The sequence below is a fragment of the Scyliorhinus torazame genome, chromosome 4 (assembly GCF_047496885.1).
Source record: "Scyliorhinus torazame isolate Kashiwa2021f chromosome 4, sScyTor2.1, whole genome shotgun sequence".
Taxonomy (NCBI): Eukaryota; Metazoa; Chordata; class Chondrichthyes; order Carcharhiniformes; family Scyliorhinidae; genus Scyliorhinus; species Scyliorhinus torazame.
Window position 1 is genome coordinate 334,854,945 of NC_092710.1, and position 27,302 is coordinate 334,882,246.

General features: G+C 47.7%; 1 protein-coding gene across 9 annotated transcripts in view; it reads right to left on the reverse strand.

The window, feature by feature from the left end:
• The window catches only part of LOC140411160 (serine/threonine-protein kinase MRCK alpha-like), a 900,765-nt gene that overhangs the window by 85,746 nt on the left and 787,717 nt on the right, over positions 1-27,302 (reverse strand). For all 9 annotated transcript variants that reach the window (XM_072500231.1, XM_072500235.1, XM_072500230.1 and 6 more), the window contains 3 exons: positions 25,245-25,461; positions 18,901-18,963; positions 9,242-9,835 (listed from right to left, as the gene is read on the reverse strand). In XM_072500231.1, the coding sequence (XP_072356332.1) occupies positions 9,242-9,835; positions 18,901-18,963; positions 25,245-25,461 (874 nt within the window). The remainder of the gene's footprint in view (positions 1-9,241; positions 9,836-18,900; positions 18,964-25,244; positions 25,462-27,302) is intronic.

Sequence of the window (27,302 nt, forward strand, 5' to 3'; positions counted from 1 at the left end):
AATACACTGATCTCTCTCTCACTGACCACGGGAATACACTGATCTCTCTCTCTCACTGCCCACAGGAATACACTGATCCCTCTCTCACAGACCACAGGAATACACTGATCTCTCTCTCTCTCACAGCCCACAGGAATGCACTGATCTCTCCCCCTCACTCCCCACAGGAATACACTGATCTCTCCCCCACTGCCCACAGGAATACACTGATCTATCTCTCTCACAGACCACAGGAATACACTGATCTCTCTCTCACTGCCCACAGGAATACACTGATCTCCCTCCCATTGCCCACAGTAATACGCTAATCTCTCTCTCACTGACCACGGGAATACACTGACGTCTCACTCTCACAGCCCACAGGAATACACTGATCTCTCACCCTCACTGCCCACAGGAATACAATGATCACTCTCCTACTGCCCACAGGAATACACTGATCTCACTCGCTCACTGCCCACAGGAATACACTGATCTCTCTCTCACTGACCACGGGAATACACTGATCTCTCCCCCACTGCCCACAGGAATACACTGATCTCTCACTCACTACCCACAGGAATACACTGATCTCCCTCTCACTGCCCACAGGAATACACTGATCTCTCTCTCACTGACCACGGGAATACACTGATCTCTCTCTCTCACTGCCCACAGGAATACACTGATCCCTCTCTCACAGACCACAGGAATACACTGATCTCTCTCTCTCTCACAGCCCACAGGAATACACTGATCCCTCTCTCACTCCCCACAGGAATACACTGATCTCTCCCCCACTGCCCACAGGAATACACTGATCTCTCTCTCTCACAGCCCACAGGAATACACTGATCTCTCTCTCACTGCCCACAGGAATACACTGATCTCTCTCTCACTCCCCAGAGGAATACACTGATCTCCCTCTCACTGCCCACAGGAATACACTGATCTCGCCCCCACTGCCCACAGGAATACACTGATCTCTCTCTCTCACAGCCCACAGGAATACACTGATCTCTCACCCTCACTGCCCAGAGGAATACACTGATCACTCTCCTACTGCCCACAGGAATACACTGATCTCTCTCGCTCACTGCCCACAGGAATAAACTGATCTCTCTCTCTCACTGCCCACAGGAATACACTGATCTCCCTCTCACTGCCCACAGGAATACACTGATCTCTCTCTCACTCCCCACAGGAATACACTGATCTCTCCCCCACTGCCCACAGGAATACACTGATCTCTCTCTCTCACAGCCACAGGAATACACTGATCTCTCTCTCACTCCCCAGAGGAATACACTGATCTCCCTCTCACTGCCCACAGGAATACACTGATCTCTCCCCCACTGCCCACAGGAATACACTGATCTCTCTCTCTCACAGCCCACAGGAATACACTGATCTCCCTCTCACTGCCCACAGGAATACACTGATCTCTCTCTCAATGACCACGGGAATACACTGACATCTCTCTCACTGCCCACAGGAATACACTGTTCTCTCCCTCTCACTGCCCACAGGAATACACTGATCTCTCACTCTCACAGCCCACAGGAATACACTGATCTCTCTCTCACTGACCACGGGAATACACTGATCTCTCCCCCACTGCCCACAGGAATACACTGATCTCTCACTCACTACCCACAGGAATACACTGATCTCCCTCTCACTGCCCACAGGAATACACTGATCTATCTCTCACTGCCCACAGGAATACACTGACATCTCTCTCACTGCCCACAGGAATACACTGTTCTCTCCCTCTCACTGCCCACAGGAATACACTGATCTCTCTCTCTCACAGCCACAGGAATACACTGATCTCTCTCTCACTCCTCACAGGAATACACTGATCTCTCCCACACTGCCCACAGGAATACACTGATCTCCCTCTCACTGCCCACAGGAATGCACTGATCTCTCTCTCTCACAGCCCACAGGAATACACTGATCTCTCTCTCACTCCCCACGGGAATACACTGATCTCTCCCCCACTGCCCACAGGAATACACTGATCTCTCACTCACTCCCCACAGGAATACACTGATCTCCCTCTCACTGCCCACAGGAATACACTGATCTCCTTCTCATTGCCCACAGTAATACACTAATCACTCTCTCACTGACCACGGGAATACACCGATCACTCTCCTCCTGCTCACAGGAATACACTGATCTCTATTTCTCACTGCCCAAAGGAATACACTGATCTCTCTCGCTCTCTGCCCACAGGAATAAACTGATCTCTCTATCTCACCGACCACAGGAATACACTTATCTCTCTCTCACTGACCACGGCAATACACTGATCTGTCTCTCTCACAGCCCACAGGAATACACGGATCTCTCCCTCACTGCCCACAGGAATACACTGATCTCCCTCTCACTGCCCACAGGAATACTCTGATCTCTCTCTCACTCCCCACAGGGTTACACTGATCTCACCCCCACTGCCCACAGGAATACACTGATCTCTCTCTCTCACAGCCCACAGGAATACACTGATCTCTATCTCACTCCCCACAGGAATACACTGATCACTCTCCCACTCCCCACAGGAATACACTGATCTCTCTTTCTCACTGCCCAAAGGAATACACTGATCTCTCTCGCTCACTGCCCACAGGAATAAACTTATCTCTCTCTCACTCACTCCCCACAGGAATACACTGATCTCCCTCTCACTGCCCACAGGAATACACTGATCTCTCTCTCACTGACCACGGTAATACACTGATCTCTCACTGCCCACAGGAATACACTGATCCCTCTCTCACAGACCACAGGAATACACTGATCTCTCTCTCTCTCACAGCCCACAGGAATACACTGATCCCTCTCTCACTCCCCACAGGAATACACTGATCTCTCCCCCACTGCCCACAGGAATACACTGATCTCTCTCTCTCACAGCCCACAGGAATACACTGATCTCTCTCTCACTGCCCACAGGAATACACTGATCTCTCCCCCACTGCCCACAGGAATACACTGATCTCTCACTCACTACCCACAGGAATACACTGATCTCCCTCTCACTGCCCACAGGAATACACTGATCTCTCTCTCACTGACCACGGGAATACACTGATCTCTCTCTCTCACTGCCCACAGGAATACACTGATCCCTCTCTCACAGACCACAGGAATACACTGATCTCCCTCTCTCTCACAGCCCACAGGAATACACTGATCCCTCTCTCACTCCCCACAGGAATACACTGATCTCTCCCCCACTGCCCACAGGAATACACTGATCTCTCTCTCTCACAGCCCACAGGAATACACTGATCTCTCTCTCACTGCCCACAGGAATACACTGATCTCCCTCTCATTGCCCACAGTAATACGCTAATCTCTCTCTCACTGACCACGGGAATACACTGACCTCTCACTCTCACAGCCCACAGGAATACACTGATCTCTATCTCACTCCCCACAGGAATACACTGATCACTCTCCCACTGCCCACAGGAATACACTGATCTCTCTTTCTCACTGCCCAAAGGAATACACTGATCTCTCTCGCTCACTGCCCACAGGAATAAACTGATCTCTCTCTCTCTCACTGCCCACAGGAATACACTGATCTCTCTCTCACTGACCACGGGAATACACTGATCTCTCCCCCACTGCCCACAGGAATACACTGATCTCTCTCTCACTCCCCAGAGGAATGCACTGATCTCCCTCTCACTGCCCACAGGAATACACTGATCTCTCCCCCACTGCCCAGAGGAATACACTGATCTCTCTCACTCACAGCCCACAGGAATACACTGATCTCCCTCTCACTGCCCACAGGAATACACTAATCTCTCTCTCACTGCCCACAAGAATACATTAATCTCTCTCTCGCTGCCCACAGGGATACACTGTTCTCTCTTTCAGTGCCCACAGGAATATACTGATCTCTCTCTCAGTGCCCACAGGAATACACTGATCTCTCTCTCAGTGCCCACAGGAATATACTGATCTCTCTCTCAGTGCCCACAGGAATACACTGATCTCTCTCAGTGCCCACAGGAATACACTGATCTCTCTCTCAGTGCCCACGGGAATACACTGATCTCACTGGCTGCCCACAGGAATACACTGATCTCTCTCTCTCACTGCCCACAGGAATACACTGCTCTCTCTCACTGACCCAGGAATACACTGATCTCTCTCTCTCACTCCCCACAGGAATACACTGATCTCTCTCTCACTCCCCAGAGGAATACACTGATCTCCCTCTCACTGCCCACAGGAATACACTGATCTCTCCCCCACTGCCCACAGGAATACACTGATCTCTCTCTCTCACAGCCCACAGGAATACACTGATCTCCCTCTCACTGCCCACAGGAATACACTGATCTCTCTCTCACTGACCACGGGAATACACTGATCACTCACTCTCACAGCCCACAGGAATACACTGATCTCTCTCTCACTGACCACGGGAATACACTGATCTCTCCCCCACTGCCCACAGGAATACACTGATCTCTCTCCCACTCCCCACAGGAATACACTGATCTCCCTCTCACTGCCCACAGGAATACACTGATCTCTGTCTCACTGCCCACGGGGATACACTGATCTCTCACTCTCACAGCCCACAGGAATATACTGATCTCGCTCGCTCACTGCCCACGGGAATACACTGATCTCTCAGTCTCACAGCCCACAGGAATACACTGATCTCTCTCGCTCACTGCCCACAGGAATAAACTGATCTCTCTCTCTCACTGCCCACAGGAATACACTGATCTATCTCCCACCACCCACAGGAATATACTGATCTCTCTCTCACTGTCCACAGGAATACAGTGATCTCTCTGTCACAGCCCACAGGAATACACAGATCTCTCTCTCACTGCCCACAGGAATACACTGATCTCTCTCTCTCTCTGCCCACAGGAATACACTGATCTCTCTCTCACTGCCCACAGGCATACATTGATCTCTCTCTCTCACTGCCCACAGGAATACACTGATCTCTCTCTCTCTGCCCACAGGAATACACTGATCTCTGCCTCTCACTGCCCACAGGAATACACTGATCTCTCTCTCACTGCCCACAAGAATACATTAATCTCTCTCTCGCTGCCCACAGGGATACACTGTTCTCTCTTTCAGTGCCCACAGGAATATACTGATCTCTCTCTCAGTGCCCACAGGAATATACTGATCTCTCTCTCAGTGCCCACGGGAATACACTGATCTCACTGGCTGCCCACAGGAATACACTGATCTCTCTCTCTCACTGCCCACAGGAATACACTGCTCTCTCTCACTGACCCAGGAATACACTGATCTCTCTCTCTCACTCCCCACAGGAATACACTGATCTCTCTCTCACAGCCCACAGGAATACACTGACTCTCTCTCTCACAGCCCACAGGAATACACTGATCTCCCTCTCACTGCCCACAGGAATACACTAATCTCTCTCTCACTGCCCACAAGAATACATTAATCTCTCTCTCGCTGCCCACAGGGATACACTGTTCTCTCTTTCAGTGACCACAGGAATATACTGATCTCTCTCTCAGTGCCCACAGGAATACACTGATCTCTCTCTCAGTGCCCACGGGAATACACTGATCTCACTGGCTGCCCACAGGAATACACTGATCTCTCTCTCTCACTGCCCACAGGAATACACTGCTCTCTCTCACTGACCCAGGAATACACTGATCTCTCTCTCTCACTCCCCACAGGAATACACTGATCTCTCTCTCACTCCCCAGAGGAATACACTGATCTCCCTCTCACTGCCCACAGGAATACACTGATCTCTCCCCCACTGCCCACAGGAATACACTGATCTCTCTCTCTCACAGCCCACAGGAATACACTGATCTCCCTCTCACTGCCCACAGGAATACACTGATCTCTCTCTCACTGCCCACAGGAATACACTGATCTCTCTCTCACTGCCCACAGGAATACACTGATCTCTCTCTCACTGACCACGGGAATACACTGATCTCTCCCCCACTGCCCACAGGAATACACTGATCTCTCACTCACTACCCACAGGAATACACTGATCTCCCTCTCACTGCCCACAGGAATACACTGATCTCTCTCTCACTGACCACGGGAATACACTGATCTCTCTCTCTCACTGCCCACAGGAATGCACTGATCCCTCTCTCACAGACCACAGGAATACACTGATCTCTCTCTCTCTCACAGCCCACAGGAATACACTGATCTCTCTTTCTCACTGCCCAAAGGAATACACTGATCTCTCCCCCTCACTGCCCACAGGAATACACTGATCTCTCTCCCACTCCCCACAGGAATACACTGATCTCCCTCTCACTGCCCACAGGAATACACTGATCTCTCTCTCACTGCCCACGGGGATACACTGATCTCTCACTCTCACAGCCCACAGGAATATACTGATCTCGCTCGCTCACTGCCCACGGGAATACACTGATCTCTCAGTCTCACAGCCCACAGGAATACACTGATCTCTCTCGCTCACTGCCCACAGGAATAAACTGATCTCTCTCTCTCACTGCCCACAGGAATACACTGATCTATCTCCCACCACCCACAGGAATATACTGATCTCTCTCTCACTGTCCACAGGAATACAGTGATCTCTCTGTCACAGCCCACAGGAATACACAGATCTCTCTCTCACTGCCCACAGGAATACACTGATCTCTCTCTCTCTCTGCCCACAGGAATACACTGATCTCTCTCTCACTGCCCACAGGCATACATTGATCTCTCTCTCTCACTGCCCACAGGAATACACTGATCTCTCTCTCTCTCTGCCCACAGGAATACACTGATCTCTGCCTCTCACTGCCCACAGGAATACACTAATCTCTCTCTCACTGCCCACAAGAATACATTAATCTCTCTCTCGCTGCCCACAGGGATACACTGTTCTCTCTTTCAGTGCCCACAGGAATATACTGATCTCTCTCTCAGTGCCCACAGGAATACACTGATCTCTCTCAGTGCCCACGGGAATACACTGATCTCACTGGCTGCCCACAGGAATACACTGATCTCTCTCTCTCACTGCCCACAGGAATACACTGCTCTCTCTCACTGACCCAGGAATACACTGATCTCTCTCTCACTCCCCACAGGAATACACTGATCTCTCTCTCTCACAGCCCACAGGAATACACTGATCTCACTGACTGCCCACAGGAATACACTGATCTCTCTCTCTCACTGCCACAGGAATACACTAACCTCTCTCTCACTGCCCACAAGAATACATTAATCTCTCTCCCACTACCCACAGGAATAAACTGATCTCTCTCTCTGACATCCCACAGGAATACACTGCTTTCTCTCACTGACCACAGGAATACACTGATCTCTCTCTCTCACTGCCCACAGGAATACACTGCTTTCTCTCACTGACCACAGGAATACACTGATCTCTCTCTCTCACTTCCCACAGGAATACACTGATCTCTCTCTCTCTCACAGCCCACAGGAATACACTGATCTCACTGACTGCCCACAGGAATACACTGATCTCTCTCGCACTACCCACAGGAATACACTGATCTCTCTCTCACTGCGCACAGGAATACACTGATGTCTCTACCTCTCACTGCCCACAGGAATACACTGATCTCTCTCGCACTACCCACAGGAATACACTGATCTCTGTCTCACTGCCCACAGAAATACACTGATCTCTCCCTCTCACTGCCCACAGGAATACACTGATCTCACTGACTGCCCACAGGAATACACTGATCTCTCTCTCCCACTACCCACAGGAATACACTGATCTCTCTCTCACTGCCCACACAAATACACTGATCTCTCTCTCCCACTACCCACAGGAATACACTGATCTCTCTCACTGCCCACACAAATACACTGATCTCTCCCTCTCACTGCCCACAGGACTACACTGATCTCTCTCTCACTGCCCACAGGAATACACTGACCTCTCTCCCTCTCACTGCCCACAGGAATACACTGATCTCTCTCTCTCACTGCCCACAGGAATACACGGATCTCTCCCTCACTGCCCACAGGAATACACTGATCTCTCCCTCTCACTGCCCACAGGACTACACTGATCTCTCTCTCTCACTGCCCACAGGAATACACTGACCTCTCTCCCTCTCATTAATTTGGGTCACCTAATCTATATGCAGGTTCAAGTCACCCATAATCACAGAGGTTCCTTTATCACATTTATCTCTGATTTCCTGTCTAATGCTATTCCCAACATTACCACTGCAGTTTGGTGGTCTGAATACACCCAACAAATGTTTTTTGCCCCTTGATGTTTCTTAACTCCAGAAAGATTCCACATCATCTGTAGTAATATCTTTCCTCAATATTATATCAATATCTTCTTCAATCAACAATGCAACTCCAGTGCTGCCTACGGCGCTGAGGACCCGGGTTCGATCCCGGCCCCAGGTTACTGTCTGCATGGAGTTTGCACATTCTCCCTGTGTCTGCGTGGGTCTAGTCCCCACAACCCAAAGATGTGCAGGGTAGGTGAATTGGCCATGCTAAACTGCCCCTTAATTCGAAAAAAATAATTGGGTCCTCTAAATATAAATTTTTAAAAAACAATGCAACTCCGCCACCTTTTACTTTCTGTCTGTCCTTCATAAAAACTGAATAGCCCTCAATGTTTAGTTTCCATCCTTGGTCACCTTGGAGCTGTGTCTCCGTAATCCCGACTATATCACATCCCTTTACATCTATCTGCTCAATTAATTCATCCATTTTATTTTGAATGCTCCACACGTTCAGGTACAAAACCTTAAGGTTAGTCTTTGTAACGTTCCTTGTCCCTTCCCTACTATTTTTAACAGTGTTATTATCTGGTACAGGCCTTTGATTTCTCGGTCTATCAATTTTTAAATTCTCCTTTCTGTCTTTTTCTCTTGCTCATGATACCCCCTGCTCTGAATCCTTACATAGATTCCCACCCCCTGCCATATTAGTTTACACTCCCCAACCGTCCTAGCAAGTACTCCCCCCTAGGACATCAGTCCCAGTCTTGCCCAGATGTAATCGGTCCAGTTTGTACAGGTCCCACCTCCCCCAGAACCAGTCCCAATGCCCCAGGAATTCGAAACCCTCCCCTCACATCCCTATGTGCTAGAATTGGCTAATTCAACACAAAGGGGGCCAGGGCATTTTTGGGCTGTGTAGCCAAGTACTGACTGAGAATTAGATTTACCCTAATTGGTTAGCTGGCAGTCCCAATATTTACAATTAGAAGAATCAAACAACTTACAGCATGTTGTGGGAATAGCCGGCCACATCAGTTCCTGCTGCCTTGACCTTCGACCCTGGCAGTCCACATAAATGCCCACAGTACTGAAACACAATAAATACTCCTTGCCCGAGATTTCCACTGCACAGATTGCATCATTGGGCTGCTGGGTGATAAAGGAGAGTGTGTGGTCATCAGGGTGGAGTAGGCTGATGGGGCCCCCGTCTCCCTGCAGCGGGTATTTGGCAAAACCGGACTGATAGCCGACAAGCAAGCGCTCGTTGAAAATGGCCATCCACTGCACGTTGCCCGGGACTTGGATCTCTTTGAACTTTTTGTGACGCGTTTTGCTCTGGTTGAGTTCATAGCATTGCACCTGCCGTTTCATGGCTACACACAGACATGTGGCTGCGCCATGGCGCATTGATCCCGATACCAGCGTCTGACAGCCCTTTGTCTCCACCAGTTTGAAAAAATCGCCTTCCCGGCCGTCAAGGGCAGAAGTGGGGAAGAGGCGGACGTGCCGGTTTCGTCCCGAAATGACCGCAATCAGCTGCTCCCCTGAGATGAGCTCGATTTGATGGACCTTCTTGTTATCACCAACACGGATAATTTCTGTCCGAGAGAAAAGGAAAGAAAAAGTTTTAATTCTGCTTCTGCACATTGCTGTAGCACCTTTCACAACCTCTAGACATTCCAATGCAAAATAAAACTACTTTTTAAATTAATTAATGGAATGTGGCCTAGGCCAGCATTTGTTGCACATCCCTAATTGTCCTTGAGAAGGTGGTGGTGAGTCACCTCCATAGTCGCTGCAGTGCCCGAGGCGGAGGTACACCCACTGTGCTGCTAGGGAGGGAGTTCCAGGATGTTGCCCCAGCGACAGTGAAGGAACAGCGATATATTTCCAAGTCAGGGTGGTGAGTGGCTTGGAGGGGGACCTCCAGGTTGTGGGGTTCCCATGGTAGAGGTTACAGGTTTGGAAGGTGTTGCTGAAGGAGACTTGGTGAGGTCCTGCAGTGAATCTTGTACATAGTTGTCACAGTGCATGGATGGTGGAGGGAGTAAATGTTTGAGATGGTAGATGGGATGCCAATCAAGCGGGTTGCTTTGTCCTGGATGGTGAGCCTCTTGAGTGTCCTTGGAGCTGCACTCATCCAGGCAAGTGGGGAGTATTCCAGCACACTCCTGACTTCTGCCTTGTAGATATGGACAAGCTTTGGGGGGGTCAGGAGGTGAGTTACCCGCTGTAGGATTCCTAGCCTTTGACCTGCCCTGATAGCCACAGTATTAATGTGGCCAGTCCAGTTCAGTTTCTGGTCAATGGCAATCGGCAGGATGTTGATTATGGGGGATTCAGCGATGGTAATGCCATTGAATGTCAAGGAACAATGGTTAGATCCTCTTTTGTTGGAGATGGTCATTGCCTGGCACTTGTGTGGCATGAATATTACTTGCCACTTGTCAGCCCAAGCCCAGGTCTTACTGCATATGGACTCATTGGAGTCGCAAATGGTGCTGAACATTGTGCAATCATTAGTGAACATCCCAACTTCTGACCTTATGATGAAGGAAGGTCATTTATGAAGCAGCTGAAGGTGGCTGGGTTAAGACTCTACCTTGAGGAACTCCTGCAGGGATGTCTGAGACTGAAACGATTGATCTCCAAAAAGCACAAATACATTCCTTAGTGTTAGATTTGGCTCCAACCACTGTAGAGTTTTTGCCAGGTCTCTTTGATGCCACAATCTGTCAAATACTGCCTTGACACCAAGGGCAGTCACTCTCACCTCAGCTCTGAAATGTAGTCACTGTTGTAAATACGGTAGGGGCACAGCAGCCAATTTGTACACAGCAAGCTCCCACAAGCAGCAATGTAATCATGACCAGACAATCTGTTTTTGTGATGTTGGCAGAAATAAATATTGGTCAGGTCATTGGGGAAATTTTGAATACTGCCGTGGGATCTTTTACATCCACTTGAGAGGGCAGACAGGGTCTTAGTTTAACGCCTCATCTGAAAATGGCATCTAAAACAGTGAGCCACACTCTGGTTGAGTGTGCCTGATATCACAACCTTTCTAACGGAAAAGTGAGTGTGTTACCCCTGAGCCGGGGTAAACAGAGTCAAGCTCCTCGAGATGTTTGAAAGCTGTGGTAGGTGCTGTATAAAAGGCAAATCCTTTTCCTTCCCACCCATTTTATCTACAAGTATTTTCTTTCAGGATGAACAGCGGACTGAAATCAGCTCCCAACTCACCCACAATGAAAGGGAACCTTACCGTTCCCACTCACCATGAAGAGCAAATCCTGGCCAACTAATCCATGCTGAGACTCCCAAACGCCTTTTCTTCCCACAGGCCTGGGGCGGGCAGGAAATCACATTGCAGCCCCCATTTTCCTCACTCCTCTCCTTCATAACCCCACTTTCTCCATCCTCTGTATCTCACACCTCTTCTCCCCTCTTGAAAGGGCAGAACATAGAGAGACATAGCAGGAAATGGAGAAATAGAGGAGGGAAAATGAGTGAGAGAAGGAAAGGGCGAAATAGGAGAGTGGTGTGGAGAGGAAAGGAGAGAAAGGATTCTGACGCCACTGATTCTTGTGAGAGTTAGAAAAGGCCATTACTGGTGATTTACAGGTTCTAGTTACTACCACGAAACATACAGAAAGTGAGAAGATAAATGACTTGGATGAAGGGATTAAAGGGACGGTTGCCATCCCTTGACACACAGATAGGTAGGAAAATAAGTTGTGAAGAGGACATAAGGAGGCCACAAAAAGATAATAGATAGTTTAAGTGAGTGGACAACAATCTGGAAAATGGAGTATAATGTGGGGAAAATGCAAAATTGACTGTTTTGGCAGAAAGAATAGAAACAACGCACATTATCTAAAAGATTGCAGAGCTCTGAGGTGGAGAGGCATCTGGTGTCTTGGTGTATGAATGAAAAAAAGACAGCTAATGGAATGTTATCATTTATTGAGGGGGAAATTGAATAGAAAAGTAGGGAGGTTATGCTTCAGTTCGATAGGGCACTGGTGAGACCATATTTGAGTACAGTTGACAGTATTGGTCACCTTATTTAAGGAAGGATGTAAATGCATTGGCAGCAGTTCAGAGAGGTTTACCAAACTAATATCTGGAGTGGGTGGGTTGTCTTATGAGGAAAGGTTGGACAGACTGGGCTTGTATCTGCTGTGATTCAGAAGAGAAAGAGGTGCCTTGATTGGAATATATAATATCCTGAGGGAATTGATATGGTGGATGTGGAGAAGATGTTTCCTCTTGTTGGAGTATCTAGAATTACGGGGGTCACTATTTAAAACTAAATTGTTGCCCATTTAATATGGAGATGGGGGTTGTGAGTCTTTGGAACTCTCTTCCTGAAAAGGTGGTGGAAGCAGAGTATTTGTTTAAGGCAGAGGTGGATAGATTCCTGGTAAGCACGGAGGGTGATAGGTTACTGGGAGTTGGCAGAGTGCAGAGTTGAGGTTACTATAAAAATCAACCATGATCTTATTGAATGGAGGCACAGGCTCGATGGGCGAAATGGCCTATTTCTGCCCAAGGCTCGATGGGCGAAATGGCCTATTTCTGCCCAAGGCTCGATGGGCGAAATGGCCTATTTCTGCCCAAGGCTCGATGGGCGAAATGGCCTATTTCTGCCCAAGGCTCGATGGGTGAAATGGCCTATTTCTGCTCCATGCTCACATGTTCGAGAAAGAAGAAAGCAGAAGCAAGCAAGAGGGAAAGCAAGAATGAGAGTGCAAGCAAGCGACATTGAAAATGAGCGGGGCATCTGTCATAATATACACCAGTATATCATGGTACAGACACACACACACTGATGGACACACAGCAAGGCCAATCAACACACAGAACACCGCAGCCAATCACCAGTGAGCGCATACTCACTATAAAGACAGGGGGCATCAGAGTTCCCGCTCATTCGGGATGCAGCCTCTCAGAAGGACAGAGCTTCCAGCTTACAGCACAGATCCTCACCATGTGCTGGGTGCATAGACTGGTTAGGACAGGCATAGGTCTTTAGTTTAATCTAACATCGTGTTAACCCACAGTGAAAGTATGTTCAACAGTTTCTAACTTAATAAAATAGTGTTGTACTATTTTAAGTGTTGGTGGCCTGTATGTGTTCCATGGATCCAGAGCACCCAACACAACATGATACCAGGAGTTGAGGGATGTTAGAACTTCTTAGACCTACCTGCAAGTGACCTGCCTTCCACCAGCATACAGTCATCCTGCAAAATGGACAGCGTCCGCCCGCCGCCGCCGCTCCGCATCACCGGTAACCGAGGGGCCAACTGGAAGATATTCAAACAACGCTTCCAGCTCTACCTTGAAGCCACAGACCGGGAAGATGCCTCGGACACCAGGATGATCGCTCTCTTCCTATCCACGGCCGGCGAACATGCCATCCACATTTTCAATTCTCTCACCTTTGCTGATGGTGAAGATAAATCAAAATTCAAGACAGTCCTCCTCAAGTTTGACAGTCACTGCAGCATCGAGGTGAATGAAAGTTTCGAGCGCTATGTTTTCCAACAGCGTTTGCAGGGTAAGGATGAACCCTTCCAGTCCTTTCTCACCCACCTCCGCATCCTTGCGCAGTCCTGTAATTACGGGCCCACCTCCGACTCCATGATACGCGACCAGATCGTTTTCGGTGTTCAGTCGGACCCCCTACGCCAGCAGCTCCTTAAGGTAAAGCAAATCACCCTAGCGATTGCCATCGAGACCTGCGTGCTACACGAACACGCCACTAGTCGGTATTCCTGCTGAAACGTCGTAGCAAGGTCCCCAGGAGGCAGAACGGGTCCAAGCAATCGAGCAACTCCAGGGCCTCAGCCCATTTTCCGCGCTTGTGCGCACTGAACGAGGGGACGGCAGCGTCGACAAACATACTGCGCAGGCGCGCACCACGTACTACCGCACCGCGCATGCGCAGTGGCGCAGCGAACGTACTGACGCTACAACGTGCGGCAACTGTGGCTCCGCCCACTTAAAGCAGCAATGCCCTGCCAAATCCCGACAATGCCTGAGATCCTGAGATATGGCAAACTTGGCCACGATGCTGCTTTATGCAGAGCAGCTCAGCCTGCCAACTCTTCTCGCTCCAGCCAGCCTCGCAGGAATGTCCAGGCCATTCAACCCACGGTCACTGAGACCAATTCGGACCTGCTACCCGATATTGACACCGAGGACCCGAAGGCGCCTTTTCGAGTCGGTATTGTCACAAAAAACAGGGTGTCCCTGAAGCAAAGAATCCAGCCTCTATCGGTATACAGCATCGATCCAGACGATGAGCGGTGTGCCACCCTTACGGTCAAACGGTCCCAAATACGATTCCGCCTGGACACTGGTGCCTCCGCCAATCTCATCTCGTCTGACCTCCAAAGCCTTCGTGTCAAACCAGCCATCCTGCCATCAGCCTGCCAGCTATTAGATTATAATGGCAATGCCATTGCTGCCAGCGGCTCGTGCCAACTTGAAGTGACGCACAGGTCACGCAAAGCCATCCTTCCCTTCAAAATCGTGGGCTCCTCGAAAGCCTCCCTGCTTGGCGCGCAGGCATGCAAGCTGTTGAACCTAGTTCAGAGAGTTCACTCTCTCTCTCCTGCTGACGCGTCTGCCTTTCAGGACACCGACTTCAGGGCGCAGCTCAACGCTATTATCAACTAGTACCACGATGTCTTCGAGGGCATGGGCACGCTCCCGTACACCTACAAGATCGTATTAAAAAAGAATGCCATGCCTGTGGTGCACGCACCTCGCAGGGTCCGAGCACCCCTTAAGGACCGCCTCAAGCAGCAGCTGCAGGACCTCCAGAACCAAGGAGTGATTTCCAAAGTCACGGAACCGACCAACTGGGTCAGTTCCATGGTATGTGTAAAAAAGCCTTCCGTGAATTGAGAATTTGTATTGATCCCAAGGATCTAAATCGCAATATCATGAGGGAGCATTATCCAATTCCCAAGCGCGAAGAGCTCACATGTGAGATGGCTCGCGCCAAGCTCTTTACCAAACTCGACGCCTGAAAAGGATTCTGACAGGAAACTTTGCACATTTAACACCCCCTTTGGCAGATATTGTTACAACAGGATGCTGTTTGGGATCATATCTGCATCAGAGGTGTTCCATAGGATTATGGAATAAATGATGGAAGGCATTGAGGGTGTTCGCGTCTATGTCGACGACATAATCATTTGGTCCACCACCCCGCAGGAGCATGTTAGTCACCTCCAGCGCGTATTCAGACGTATACATGAGCATGGCCTCCGCTTCAACAGGGCCAAATGTTCTTTTGGTCAGAGGGAACTCGGGTTCCTCGGGGACCACATCTCCCAATTGGGTGTGCAGCCGGATGCGGACAAGGTAACTGCCATCACAGCGATGAAAACACCAGAGGACAAGAAGGCGGTCCTCAGATTTCTGGGCATGGTCAATTTTTTAGGGAAATTCATCCCTAACCTTGCCTCTCATACCACGGCTCTCAGTAACCTGGTCAGGAAGACGACAGACTTCCAATGGCTCCCTGTCCACGAGCGTGAATGGAGAGAACTCAAAACAAAACTGACCACGGCCCCGGTCTTAGCTTTCTTTGATCCAGCAAAGGAGACCAAAATTTCGACCGATGCCAATCAATCCGGCATTGGGGCAGTGCTCCTGCAACGTGATGAGGCCTCATCATGGGCCCCCGTTGCATATGCGTCACGTGCGATGACCCTCACGGAGCAGCGCTACGTGTAGATAGAAAAGGAGTGCCTGGGCCTTCTGACCGGTGTAGTTAAGTTTCACGATTACGTCTACGGACTTCCTCAATTCACCGTCGAGACCGACCATCGCCCGCTGGTCAATATAATACAGAAAGACTTGAACGATATGACGCCTCGCCTCCAGCGTATTCTTCTCAAGCTCCGGCGATACGACTTCCGGCTGGTATACACCCCAGGCAAAGACCTCATCATTGCTGATGCTCTCTCCAGGGCAGTGAACACTCCATGTGGCCCAGCGGGATTTGTCTGCCAGGTTGACGCCCATGTGGCATTCGTGGCCTCTAACCTACCTGCCTCGGATGAACGCCTCGTCCAAATTTGCCGCGAAACGGCGGCTGACCCCTTGCTGCAGCGTATCATGCGCCACCTAACAGACGGGTGGCTCAAGGGCCAATGCCCTCAGTTCTATAATGTCAGAGATGGTCTGGCGGTAGTAGATAGGATTCTTCTAAAACTGGATCACATTGTCATCCCACATAGCATGCGCCAGCTTATAGAATTTCATAGAATTTACAGTGCTGAAGGAGGCCATTCGGCCCATCGAGTCTGCATCGGCTCTTGGAAAGAGCACCCTACCCAAGGACCACACCTCCACCCTATCCCCATAACACAGTAACCCCACCAAACACTAAGGGCAAAGCTTGTCCTGGAACAACTACACGAGGGCCACCTTGGCATGGAAAAGTGCCGCTGACGGGCCCTAGAGGCAGTGTACTGGCCCGGCATTAATGAGGACATAGCCAACACAGTGCTCAACTGCCCCACTTGTCAGCGCTTCCAGCCGGTCCAACCACGTGAGACCCTACAGCCCCATGAGTTGGTCATGTCACCATGGACCAAGGTGGGCATCGACCTGTTCCACGCGCTGGGTAGAGACTATGTCCTGATCGTGGACTACTTTTCAAATTACCCGGAGGTGATACGGTTGCACAACCTCACCTCGTCTGCAGTCATTCGTGCATGTAAAGAAACCTTTGCTCGACACAGCATCCCGCTCACGGTTATGTCGGACAATGGCTCCTGCTTCACCAGCCAAGAATGGTCCAACTTTGCCAGGCGGTACAATTTTGCCCATGTGATGTCCAGTCCCCTGTACCCCCAATCCAACGGTAAAGCGGAGAAGGGAGCACATATAGTCAAACGGCTCCTATGCAGATCCGATTTCTACCTAGCCCTGCTGGCCTATCGCTCCACCCCACTGTCCACTGGCCTGTCGCCAGCCCAGTTACTCATGGGTCGTACCCGGAGGACAATGGTACCGTCCATCCATGTCCCAGACCTCGACCACGTTCCGGTCCTTCGCCGGGTGCAGCTGTCCCGTGCACAGCACAAGGCGGCTCATCACTCCCGTGCAGCTGATCTCCCGGCTCTGGCTCCAGATGACACCGTCCGCGTCCATCTTCCAGATGGTTGCTGGTCTGCAACCCTGTGGTCCTTCGGCAGGTGGCCCCTCGCTCGTTCCTGGTTCGTCTACCGGATGGCTCTTTCTGCGCCGCAATCGATGCGCCCTTCGTCTCGTTCCACACTCGCCTCGCCCTCCTGCTGACCCTGCCACGGACTATGCAGAGCTCCCTGTCACTCTGCCTCCCACTGACTCTGACACAGTCCAGCCCGCTCCTGCACCGGCGGCTCTCGACCCACCCTTGAGGTGGCCAACCAGAATTCGTTGCCCACCTCAGAGACTAGATTTATGAACTTTTCGAATTTATGGACTCTCTGAATTGTTTCGTTGCTTTGTTTGATCGTTTCCCTGGTTTGCATATAGTGTTGATCTCGTTACTCTTGTTGCATACTGCTTCTATGCACCAGGCACCTTCCCATGTAAATAGCTTAGTTCTCATGTACGTAGTCCTGTAAATATGTCTTCGCACCCCACACGTAGTTAGGAACATTCTCACCATACATTATTTATTGCCACACATATACATTCTTTTATAAAAGGGGGATGTCATAATATACACCAGTATATCATGGTGCAGATACACACACACTGATGGACGCACAGCAAGACCAATCAACACCGCAGCCAATCACCAGTTAGAGGACACTCACTATAAAGATAGGGGGCATCAGAGTTCCCGCTCATTCGGGATGCAGCGGGAAGGACAGAGCTTACAGCACAGATCTTCACCATGTTCTGAGTGCATAGACTGGTTAGGACAGGCAAAGGTCTTTAGTTTAATCTAACATTGTGTTAACCCACAGTGAAAGTATGTTCCACAGTTTCTCACTTAATAAAATAGTGTTGTACTATTTTAAGTGTTGGTGGCCTGTATGTGTTCCACGGATCCAGAGCACCCAACACAACAGCATCAAAATCCAGTGAGGAGAGAAAGTGAGAGATCGAGAGATAGAGCGAGAGAAAATGATTACTCCCAATCTTCAAGTGGAAGTTCTAGTTTTAGAAAATAGTTCCACCAAATACTGAACTACATTTGAGCAACCGGAGTTCATGACGTTTGTAGATTTGAAAGGGACTTGAATTTGATATGAGAGGCTTGCGGTTTTTGTGCATGGGGCGAGAGTTTGGATGATTTGTATGGAGGGGCTCATCTTTTTCAACTGAGCTTCACATTTCTATGTAACTACTTACAATCCACTCTGATTGTGACATTTGTATCAGTCCCTACTGCAAGAAGCTGAGCATCCCTTCATTAAACCATCACACTGTTTCCAGTTGCAAGATTTCATGTGAGAAAACTCAAGAAAATTTTCAATTAAATTACATGACGAATAAACACTTACAGGAGATCAAAATGTAAGGAATTGGGTATGAAACATATTTGGTGCTCATGTTTGTAATAATATCAAAATATTACTGCATGTGGAATTGTACAGGACATGTTCAGTGAAAACGGGTGAGAAAGAAATCCACTTACCGTCTTTGGTGACATGCACTACAAACAATCCTTCTTCATTTCCCAGTGCTATCCTTTCATGATCTGGAATACAGTAAGTGAGGGGAACAGGTGTTGATATGTGGCACCTGTATCACGGTTTTCTCTTATTGGTTAACATTTCATCCTTGACAAAGGTGCTAAATACAACCACGTTTTGCCAGTGGTAGGCAATCTCAGGTTAGTATGACACCAGTCACACTGTGCCTTTACAGCACACCTCAGCATCAATCTCTCATACAGTACAATGTGAATTTTCTTTATTCCCCACATCAGCAGTCCTCTGAATCTCCTAATTTTAATTGACAAAATGATGAAATTATAGGCAGAACCGTGTAGCTCACTAAAACCCTCAACTGCCCCAAAATGGTTTTGGCATGGAAATTGGTTATAGTCTGTTTTTAAACCAACAATGTAAAACTTCACGGAGGCTTGAGGCCTGGGTCTTGGGCTTCACCAACATGTTCCACATGTGCTGTCAACATCGGCTGGTCCTCTTCAAGTAGCTGATGCATTTCACAGAGAAAGATATCAGGCTACTTGCCTCACCAGCAGTGGCTTGAAGTTCAGCCCCCCAACCGGATATTCTTTCTTTAAAATCCTCCTTCGAACTGACCTCTGGGGCTGTTTAGCACAGGGCTAAATCGTTGGCTTTGAAAGCAGACCAAGGCAGGCCAGCAGCACGGTTCGATTCCTGTACCAGCCTCCCCGAACAGGCGCCGGAATGTGGCGACTAGGGGCTTTTCACAGTAACTTCATTTGAAGCCTACTCGTGACAATAAGCGATTTTCATTTCATTTTCATTTATCATTTCCTCTCTGACCAAGCTTTTGGCTAACCCCCATAAAGTTGCCTTCTTTGGCTTGGAGTTGCTTTTTGTCGGATTACGTCTCTATAAAGGGTATTGGGATGTTTTTCTAAGTGAAACAAAGCAGCAGCCTCCTCTGCTGCACTAGCTAATGGCCTCCATGTTATTTGGTCACATTGGAGAAGGATTGGGTCTGCCCTGGTGATGAAGCTCAAGTTAAATCTGGCAGGATCTCACATCACTGATTTGGAGTGAGCATGTAACATTGTGAATGAAGTTAGAATCATAGAATCATAGAAGATTACAGCATGGAAACAGGCCCTTCGGCCCAACCAGTCCATGCCGCCCAGTTTTTACCATTAAGCTAGTCCCAGTTGCCCGCACTTGGTCCATAACCCTCTATACCCATCTTACCCATGTAACCATCTAAATGCTTTTTAAAAGACACAATTGTACCCGCTTCTACTACTACCTCTGGCAGCCCATTCCAGACACTCACTACCCTCTGAGTGAAGAAATTGCCCCTCTGGGCCCTTCTGAATCTCTCCCCTCTCACCTTAAACCTATGCCCTCTAGTTTTAGACTCCCCTACCTTTGGGAAAAGATGTTGACTATCTACCTTATCTATGCCCCTCATTATTTTATAGACCTCTATAAGATCACCCCTAAGCCTCCTACGCTCCAGGGAAAAAAGTCCCAGTCTATCCAGCCTCTCCTTATAACTCAAACCATCAAGTCCCGGCAACATCCTAGTAAATCTTTTCTGCACTCTTTCTAGCTTAATAATATCCTTTCTATAATAGGGTGACCAGAACTGCACACAGTATTCCAAGAGTGGCCGTACCAATGTCTTGTACAACTTCAACAAGACGTCCCAACTCCTATATTCAATGTTCTGACCAATGAAACCAAGCATGCCGAATGCCTTCTTCACCACCCTGTCCACCTGCGACTCCACCTTCAAGGAGCTATGAACCTGTACTCCTAGATCTCTTTGTTCTATAACTCTCCCCAACGCCATACCATTAACTGAGTAGGTCCTGGCCTGATTCGATCTGCCAAAATGCATCACCTCACATTTATCTAAATTAAACTCCATCTGCCATTCGTCGGCCCACTGGCCTAATTGATCAAGATCCCGTTGCAATCCTAGATAACCTTCTTCACTATCCACTATGCCACCAATCTTGGTGTCATCTGCAAACTTACTAACCATGCCTCCTAAATTCTCATCCAAATCATTAATATAAATCACAAATAACAGTGGACCCAGCACCGATCCCTGAGGCACACCACTGGTCACAGGCCTCCAGTTTGAAAAACAACCCTCTACCACCACCCTCTGCCTTCTGTCGTCCAGCCAATTTTGAATCCAATTGGCAACCTCACCCTGGATCCCGTGAGCTTTAACCTTCTGCAACAACCTACCATGCGGTACCTTGTCAAAGGCTTTGCTAAAGTCCATGTAGACAACGTCTACTGCACTACCCTCATCTACCTTCTTGGTCACTCCCTCAAAAAACTCAATCAAATTTGTGAGACATGATTTTCCACGCACAAAGCCATGCTGACTGCCCCGAATCAGTCCTTGCCTCTCTAAATGCTTGTAGATCCTGTCTCTCAGAATACCTTCTAGCAACTTACCTACTACAGACGTTAGGCTCACCGGTCTGTAGTTCCCAGGCTTTTCCCTGCTGCCCTTCTTAAACAAGGGCACAACATTCGCCACTCTCCAATCTTCAGGCACCTCACCTGTGGCTGCAGATGATTCAAATATCTCGGTTAGGGGACCCGCAATTTCCTCCCTAGCCTCCCACAACATCCTGGGATACATTTCATCAGGTCCCGGGGATTTATCTACCTTGATGCGCTTTAAGACTTCCAGCACCTCCTCCTCTGTAATATGCACACTTCTCAAGACATCACTATTTATTTCCCTTAGTTTCCTAACATCCATGCCTTTCTCCACCATGAATACCGATGAGAAATATTCATTCAGGATCTCACCCAACTCTTGTGGCTCTGCACATAGATGCCCTTGTTGATCCTTAAGAGGCCCTACTCTGTCCCTAGTTACTCTTTTCCCCTTTATGTATCTGTAGAATCTCTTTGGATTCTCCCTTGCATTATTTGCCAAAGCAATTTCATGTCCCCTTTTTGCCCTCCTGATTTCCCTCTTAACTCTATTTCGACAATCTCTATACTCTTCAAGGGATCTACTTGATCCCAGTTGCTTATGTACGTCATATGCCTCCTTCTTCTTTTTGACCAGAGTCTCAATATCTCGAGTCATCCAGGGTTCCCTACTTCTACCAGCCTTGCCCTTCACTCTAAAGGGAATGTGCTTACCCTGCACCCTGGTTAACACATTTTTAAAAGCCTCCCATTTACCAGCCGTCCCTTTGTCTGCCAATAGTCTCCCCCAATCCACCTCTGCAAGTTCCTGTCTGATACCATCAAAATTGGCCTTGCCCCAATTAAGAATTTTAACTCTTGGGCCAGACCTATCATTCTCCATAGCTATCTTAAAACTAATGGAATTATGGTCACTTGTCCCAAAGTGATCCCTCACTAGCACTTCTATCACTTGCCCTTCCTTATTTCCCAAGACGAGGTCAAGTTTTGCCCCCTCTCTAGTCGGTCCATCCACATACTGAATGAGAAATTCCTCCTGAATACACTCAACAAATTTCCCTCCATCCAAGCCCCTAATGCTATGGCTGTCCCAGTCAATGTTGGGAAAGTTAAAGTCCCCTACTACTACCACCCTATTATTCTTGCAGCTATCTGTAATCTCCTTACATATTTGCTCCTCAATTTCGCGCTGACTATTTGGGGGCCTGTAGTACAGTCCTACCAAGGTGATCTCTCCCTTCTTATTTTTCAGTTCCACCCATATAGACTCAGTGGGCGAACCCTCGGATATATCCCCTCTAAGTACTGCCGTGATGTTCTCCCTAATCAAAAACGCCACTCCCCCTCCTCTCTTACCTCCTGTTCTATCCTTTCTATAGCATCTGTAGCCCGGAACATTGAGCTGCCAGTCCTGCCCCTCCCTTAGCCATGTTTCAGTCATAGCTATAATATCCCAGTCCCATGTGCCCGTCCATGCCCTGAGTTCATCCGCTTTGCCCGTCAGGCCCCTTGCATTGAAATAAATGCAGTTTAATGTAGACCTTCCTTGCTCTCTGCCCTGCTTTCTCTGGTCATGCTTTACACACTCTCCCTTCCTGCCTTTTGTTTCTGTCCCCACTGACTTCCTACATCGGTTCCCATCCCCCTGGCACATTAGTTTAAACCCTCCCCAACTGCACTAGCAAACACCCCCCCGAGAACATTGGTTCCGGTCCCACCCAGATGCAGACCGTCCGATTTGTACAGGTCCCACCTCCCCCAGAATCGGTCCCAATGTCCCAGGAATTTGAAACCCTCCCTCTTGCACCATCTCTCAAGCCACGTATTCATCCTAGCTATCCTGTCATTCCTACTCTGACTATCATGTGGCACTGGTAGCATTCCTGAGATTACTACCTTTGAGGTCCTACTTTTTAGTTTAACTCCTAACTCCCTAAATTCAGCTTGTAGGACCTCATCCCGTTTTTTACCTATATCGTTGGTGCCTATATTTACCACGACAGCTGGCTGTTCACCCTCCCCCCTCCAGAATGCCCTGCAGCCGCTCCGAGACATCCTTGACCCTTGCACCAGGGAGGCAACATACCAACCTGGATTCTCGTTTGCGTCCGCAGAAACGCCTGTCTATTCCCCTTACGATTGAATCCCCTATCACTATAGCTCTGCCACTCTTTTTCCCGCCCTTCTGTGCAGCAGAGCCAGCCACGGTGCCATGAACCTGGCTGCTGCCACCTTCCCCTGGTGAGCCATCTCCCCCAACAGTTTCCAAAACGGTAAATCTGTTTTGGAGGGAAATGACCGCAGGGGATCCCTGCACTGCCTTCCTACTCTTCTACTAAAATTGGGATATTATCACTGCTGGGAACCGGCCACATAGTGATACAAAGAAACATGGGAATGTCAAATATGAAAATGTTTTTTTGACTTGTTGTGTCGGTTATATCTTCTGATTTAAGATTGACAATTCTAATTCTACAAATCCAATAGTTACCCTCCAGATTATGAATGTAAATGTGGCCACTGTCCCAGAGGACCAAAGGCTGCTTTCCCTTTTGAGGGGTGATTTAACCTGAGGATCGCCACACCTCAGGCGAGGAGCAAGGTTGAGAAGGTGAGACCTTCATGAATAATCTCAGCCGGGATGGGTCATGACCCCACGTCAGTCTGCATCACAAACCAGCCATCTAGCACTTTGTGTTAAACTGAGAAATTACAACAAGATTTTCAAGCCAAACAAATTTGTCGAATGGGAAGCCCTTTCCCCTCTCCGTCACAATAAGAAGTTGGAAGATTGTTGGCACGTGGTATTCTTCACTAAATGTCCAATGTTGCAGTTGGACCTTCTTCCCACTCCAGAATATCATCTACTACTTCTAACAGAAACATCTTATGAATGTTCCATTAAAATTCCCAGCTGAGTTTACACTCACACTAGTGATACAATAGTAATTGTTCATTGTTGAATATCATCCTTGACAATAGAAGGTCACTATCCAAAACATTAACGTGTCTTTTTTCAACTGTTATTTGACCTATCTCATCACTCATTCTTCTGAAGTGGTGGGGGCTGGAGAGGGGCAGAGAAGTGGAGAAAAAAACCCAACACATTTGTATTTCTATTCGGGGCCACTTTCTCCATCCCGCCGCGCCAGATTTCTGAAGCGGCACGCCGTCGGGATTCTCCGTTCCGCCGGCTGGTTGTAGGGCAGCCCTACGCCATCGGGAAACCCCCGGGATGCCGGCAAAACGGAGAATCCTGATGGTGGAGAATTCAGCCTCATGTCTTTCTCACTCTCTGCAACAATTTGACAGCCAATTATTGTTGGCAAGATGATATGCAGTTAGATGGAAGAATATGAGTGAGGATAATAACTACTGATTGGGTTGAATGGCCTGTTTTTGTGCTGTAAATACTAAATTCCATGAATTATTTTGAAGTATTCTTAAAATCTTGTTTAAGATATCAAACACAGCAGCTAAGTTACATAGAGGTCCCCAAAACAGTACGAGTTAGGTGATCAGCTAATCTTTGTCTTTGGTAAATACTGGCCAGGACACGGGTGAAATATAATAGATGGGGCCTCAATTGACTGTCTAAAAGTTGGCACACCCTCAGGATTGCTCTGGCACAACCGAGCCAATAACGACACTAAGAGAGGAAATAAAACAGGAAAATTGGACTAAATATTTTTGATATATTGAATTAAAAGAAAAGGAAGAATTTGTACTTACATAGCACCTTCCATGTCCTCAGGACACCCCAAACTGCTTTACAGTTATTGTTATTTTATTATATTATGCAAACTGGCCGGTGATTGTATTTTATGACGTTACATGCTGAGGGATATCAGCTGCAGTGAAAAGGCAGTCAGCTGGCTCCTACCTATAATGGCGGCTGACTGAGTTGTCTTAATAAGAGGCAGAGCACTGTCATAAGCTTCCTTTGGAACGAAGACTGATCGGTCCTTGAGTTTGTTCTTCTTCAGGATCCGGTGTAGCTCATTCAGCAGTCCCACCCACTTATTTTTCTCATTCTCGCTGTCAGCCAGTATCAGGATTGAACACTTATTATTGGATGTTGACAGCTGGGAGGTTGTAACCTGCGAAGAATGAAGTGATGTTAAGGGGAAAGCCCAAGCAGTACTGATCAGAGTTAAACTGTCTGCACCGTTTTATTTTACCCTCACCTCATGTGCTTTAACTCCCCTCTACGAGATTATCTGAAAACGCTGATGGAACTAGTTGACTGTAGCAAAACCAGATTATGAAAAAAAAACTGCTGGCTCAACCCTTTGATTATTCCATTGCATGGTTGACTTATGCTGACACAGCTAAAGTTCTATCTTCTTGGAGACCAGCACCTATCTAAAAATAGTTCCAGCCCCTATATGTAAAAACAATGAATAAACTACATTTAAGCTGTAACTCACAAATAAAATAGAAACCTATTAATCTTTAAAAAGATGTTTTTAATTTAAATGGACACTTTCCACCAATACATTATACATTTATAACATCCGTACTTATCAAGGGCACCTAACAATATTGGGTAAATAGTTCTAACCTTTTGTAAGTATTATTGAAGTCAAAGGCTACTCCTAGAACATATCAAGTCCTCTGGCTATTTGAGGCATATTTCTCACAGAAAGCTTTTAATCGATTTTCCCACTTGAATGGTCACCCGCTTTGTGTCTTCACAGCGATGCTGACTTTTAAATAAGCCTTTACTGCAGATACTCTGATGCTCATTCTTTGGAACATCAATACTTTTTGCTATCCATGTGCATTTACGGGATAATAACCCAGCTGGTTAGCCTCCGAGATTCATTTTATTTTGAACTGTGTGCGATAGGATTAGCAAATTCATGCCTTAAATGCAGTTTGAGATAGAGGGAAGAAAGGCGATCATTGTGGCGGACAACGGATCTCAAGAGAAGAGGACATTTTAAAGAAACAGAACTCCTCGGGTTTGATCTCATTCTGGGGAAACATCCAATAGTGGCAGTTAAAAAAAGAAAGGAATTGCATTTATACAGAACCTTGCATGAGCTCAGGATGTCCAGAAATGCTTTACAACCAATGAAGCACTTTTTGGAATATAGTCATTGTTCTGATGTAGGAGAATCATCAGAAATTTGCACCTAGCAAGTTCCCAGAAACAAAGAAATAATGATTGGTTAATCTGGTTTAGGTGTTAGTTGAGGGATAAATGTTCATTGAAACAGCGGGGAGAAATTTCTTTATCCCATGTGGTCCTTTACATCCACCAGTTCTGACCGTTGAAGCTCTGCTGCTTCAGTCACAGGAGAAAGCAACAAGCTGAGCAGAGATAATTTGTGTACGTATACACACAGCTGAATGTATGTTTTGCACACATCGAAATGATCAAGTAGGATGTGTAAACCAGCTACTTCCAGGCTATAATTTTTATTTTTAATCATCCTGGATGCTAACCCTGATCCGGTAGTGACTCAGTGGAATTAACCCTGCTAGGTGGTTAAGAATGCCTCACAATTTCTTTCATCTATTAACAGTAAATGTTAATAAACAACATTCATCTGCTTTCATAACTGCAGAAATTATCAATGATTACCACGGGATCTGGTAAAGATTGAAAAGTGAGAGCCTCATAATGGCTGTATAATCACATCACCCAAATTTACCACAAATAGTATTAAAATACATGTAGTCTTTTAAAAAAACTAATGTATTTCCATCACCATTCCAGACTTGTTAAACAAAACAAAAATCGTGTTCTCACATTTATGCGTCACGATAACATAATCACATAGTTTAACAAATACAATTTTTGTTAGTACATGCGACATATAACAGAAACATGGCATCCTATCTAACACAGGCACAGTGTGCTGTAATTGCTACCATACTTCATGGAGGTTGGGGGTTGCAAGAAAAAGTAATTCAAATCACCCAGCTTTTG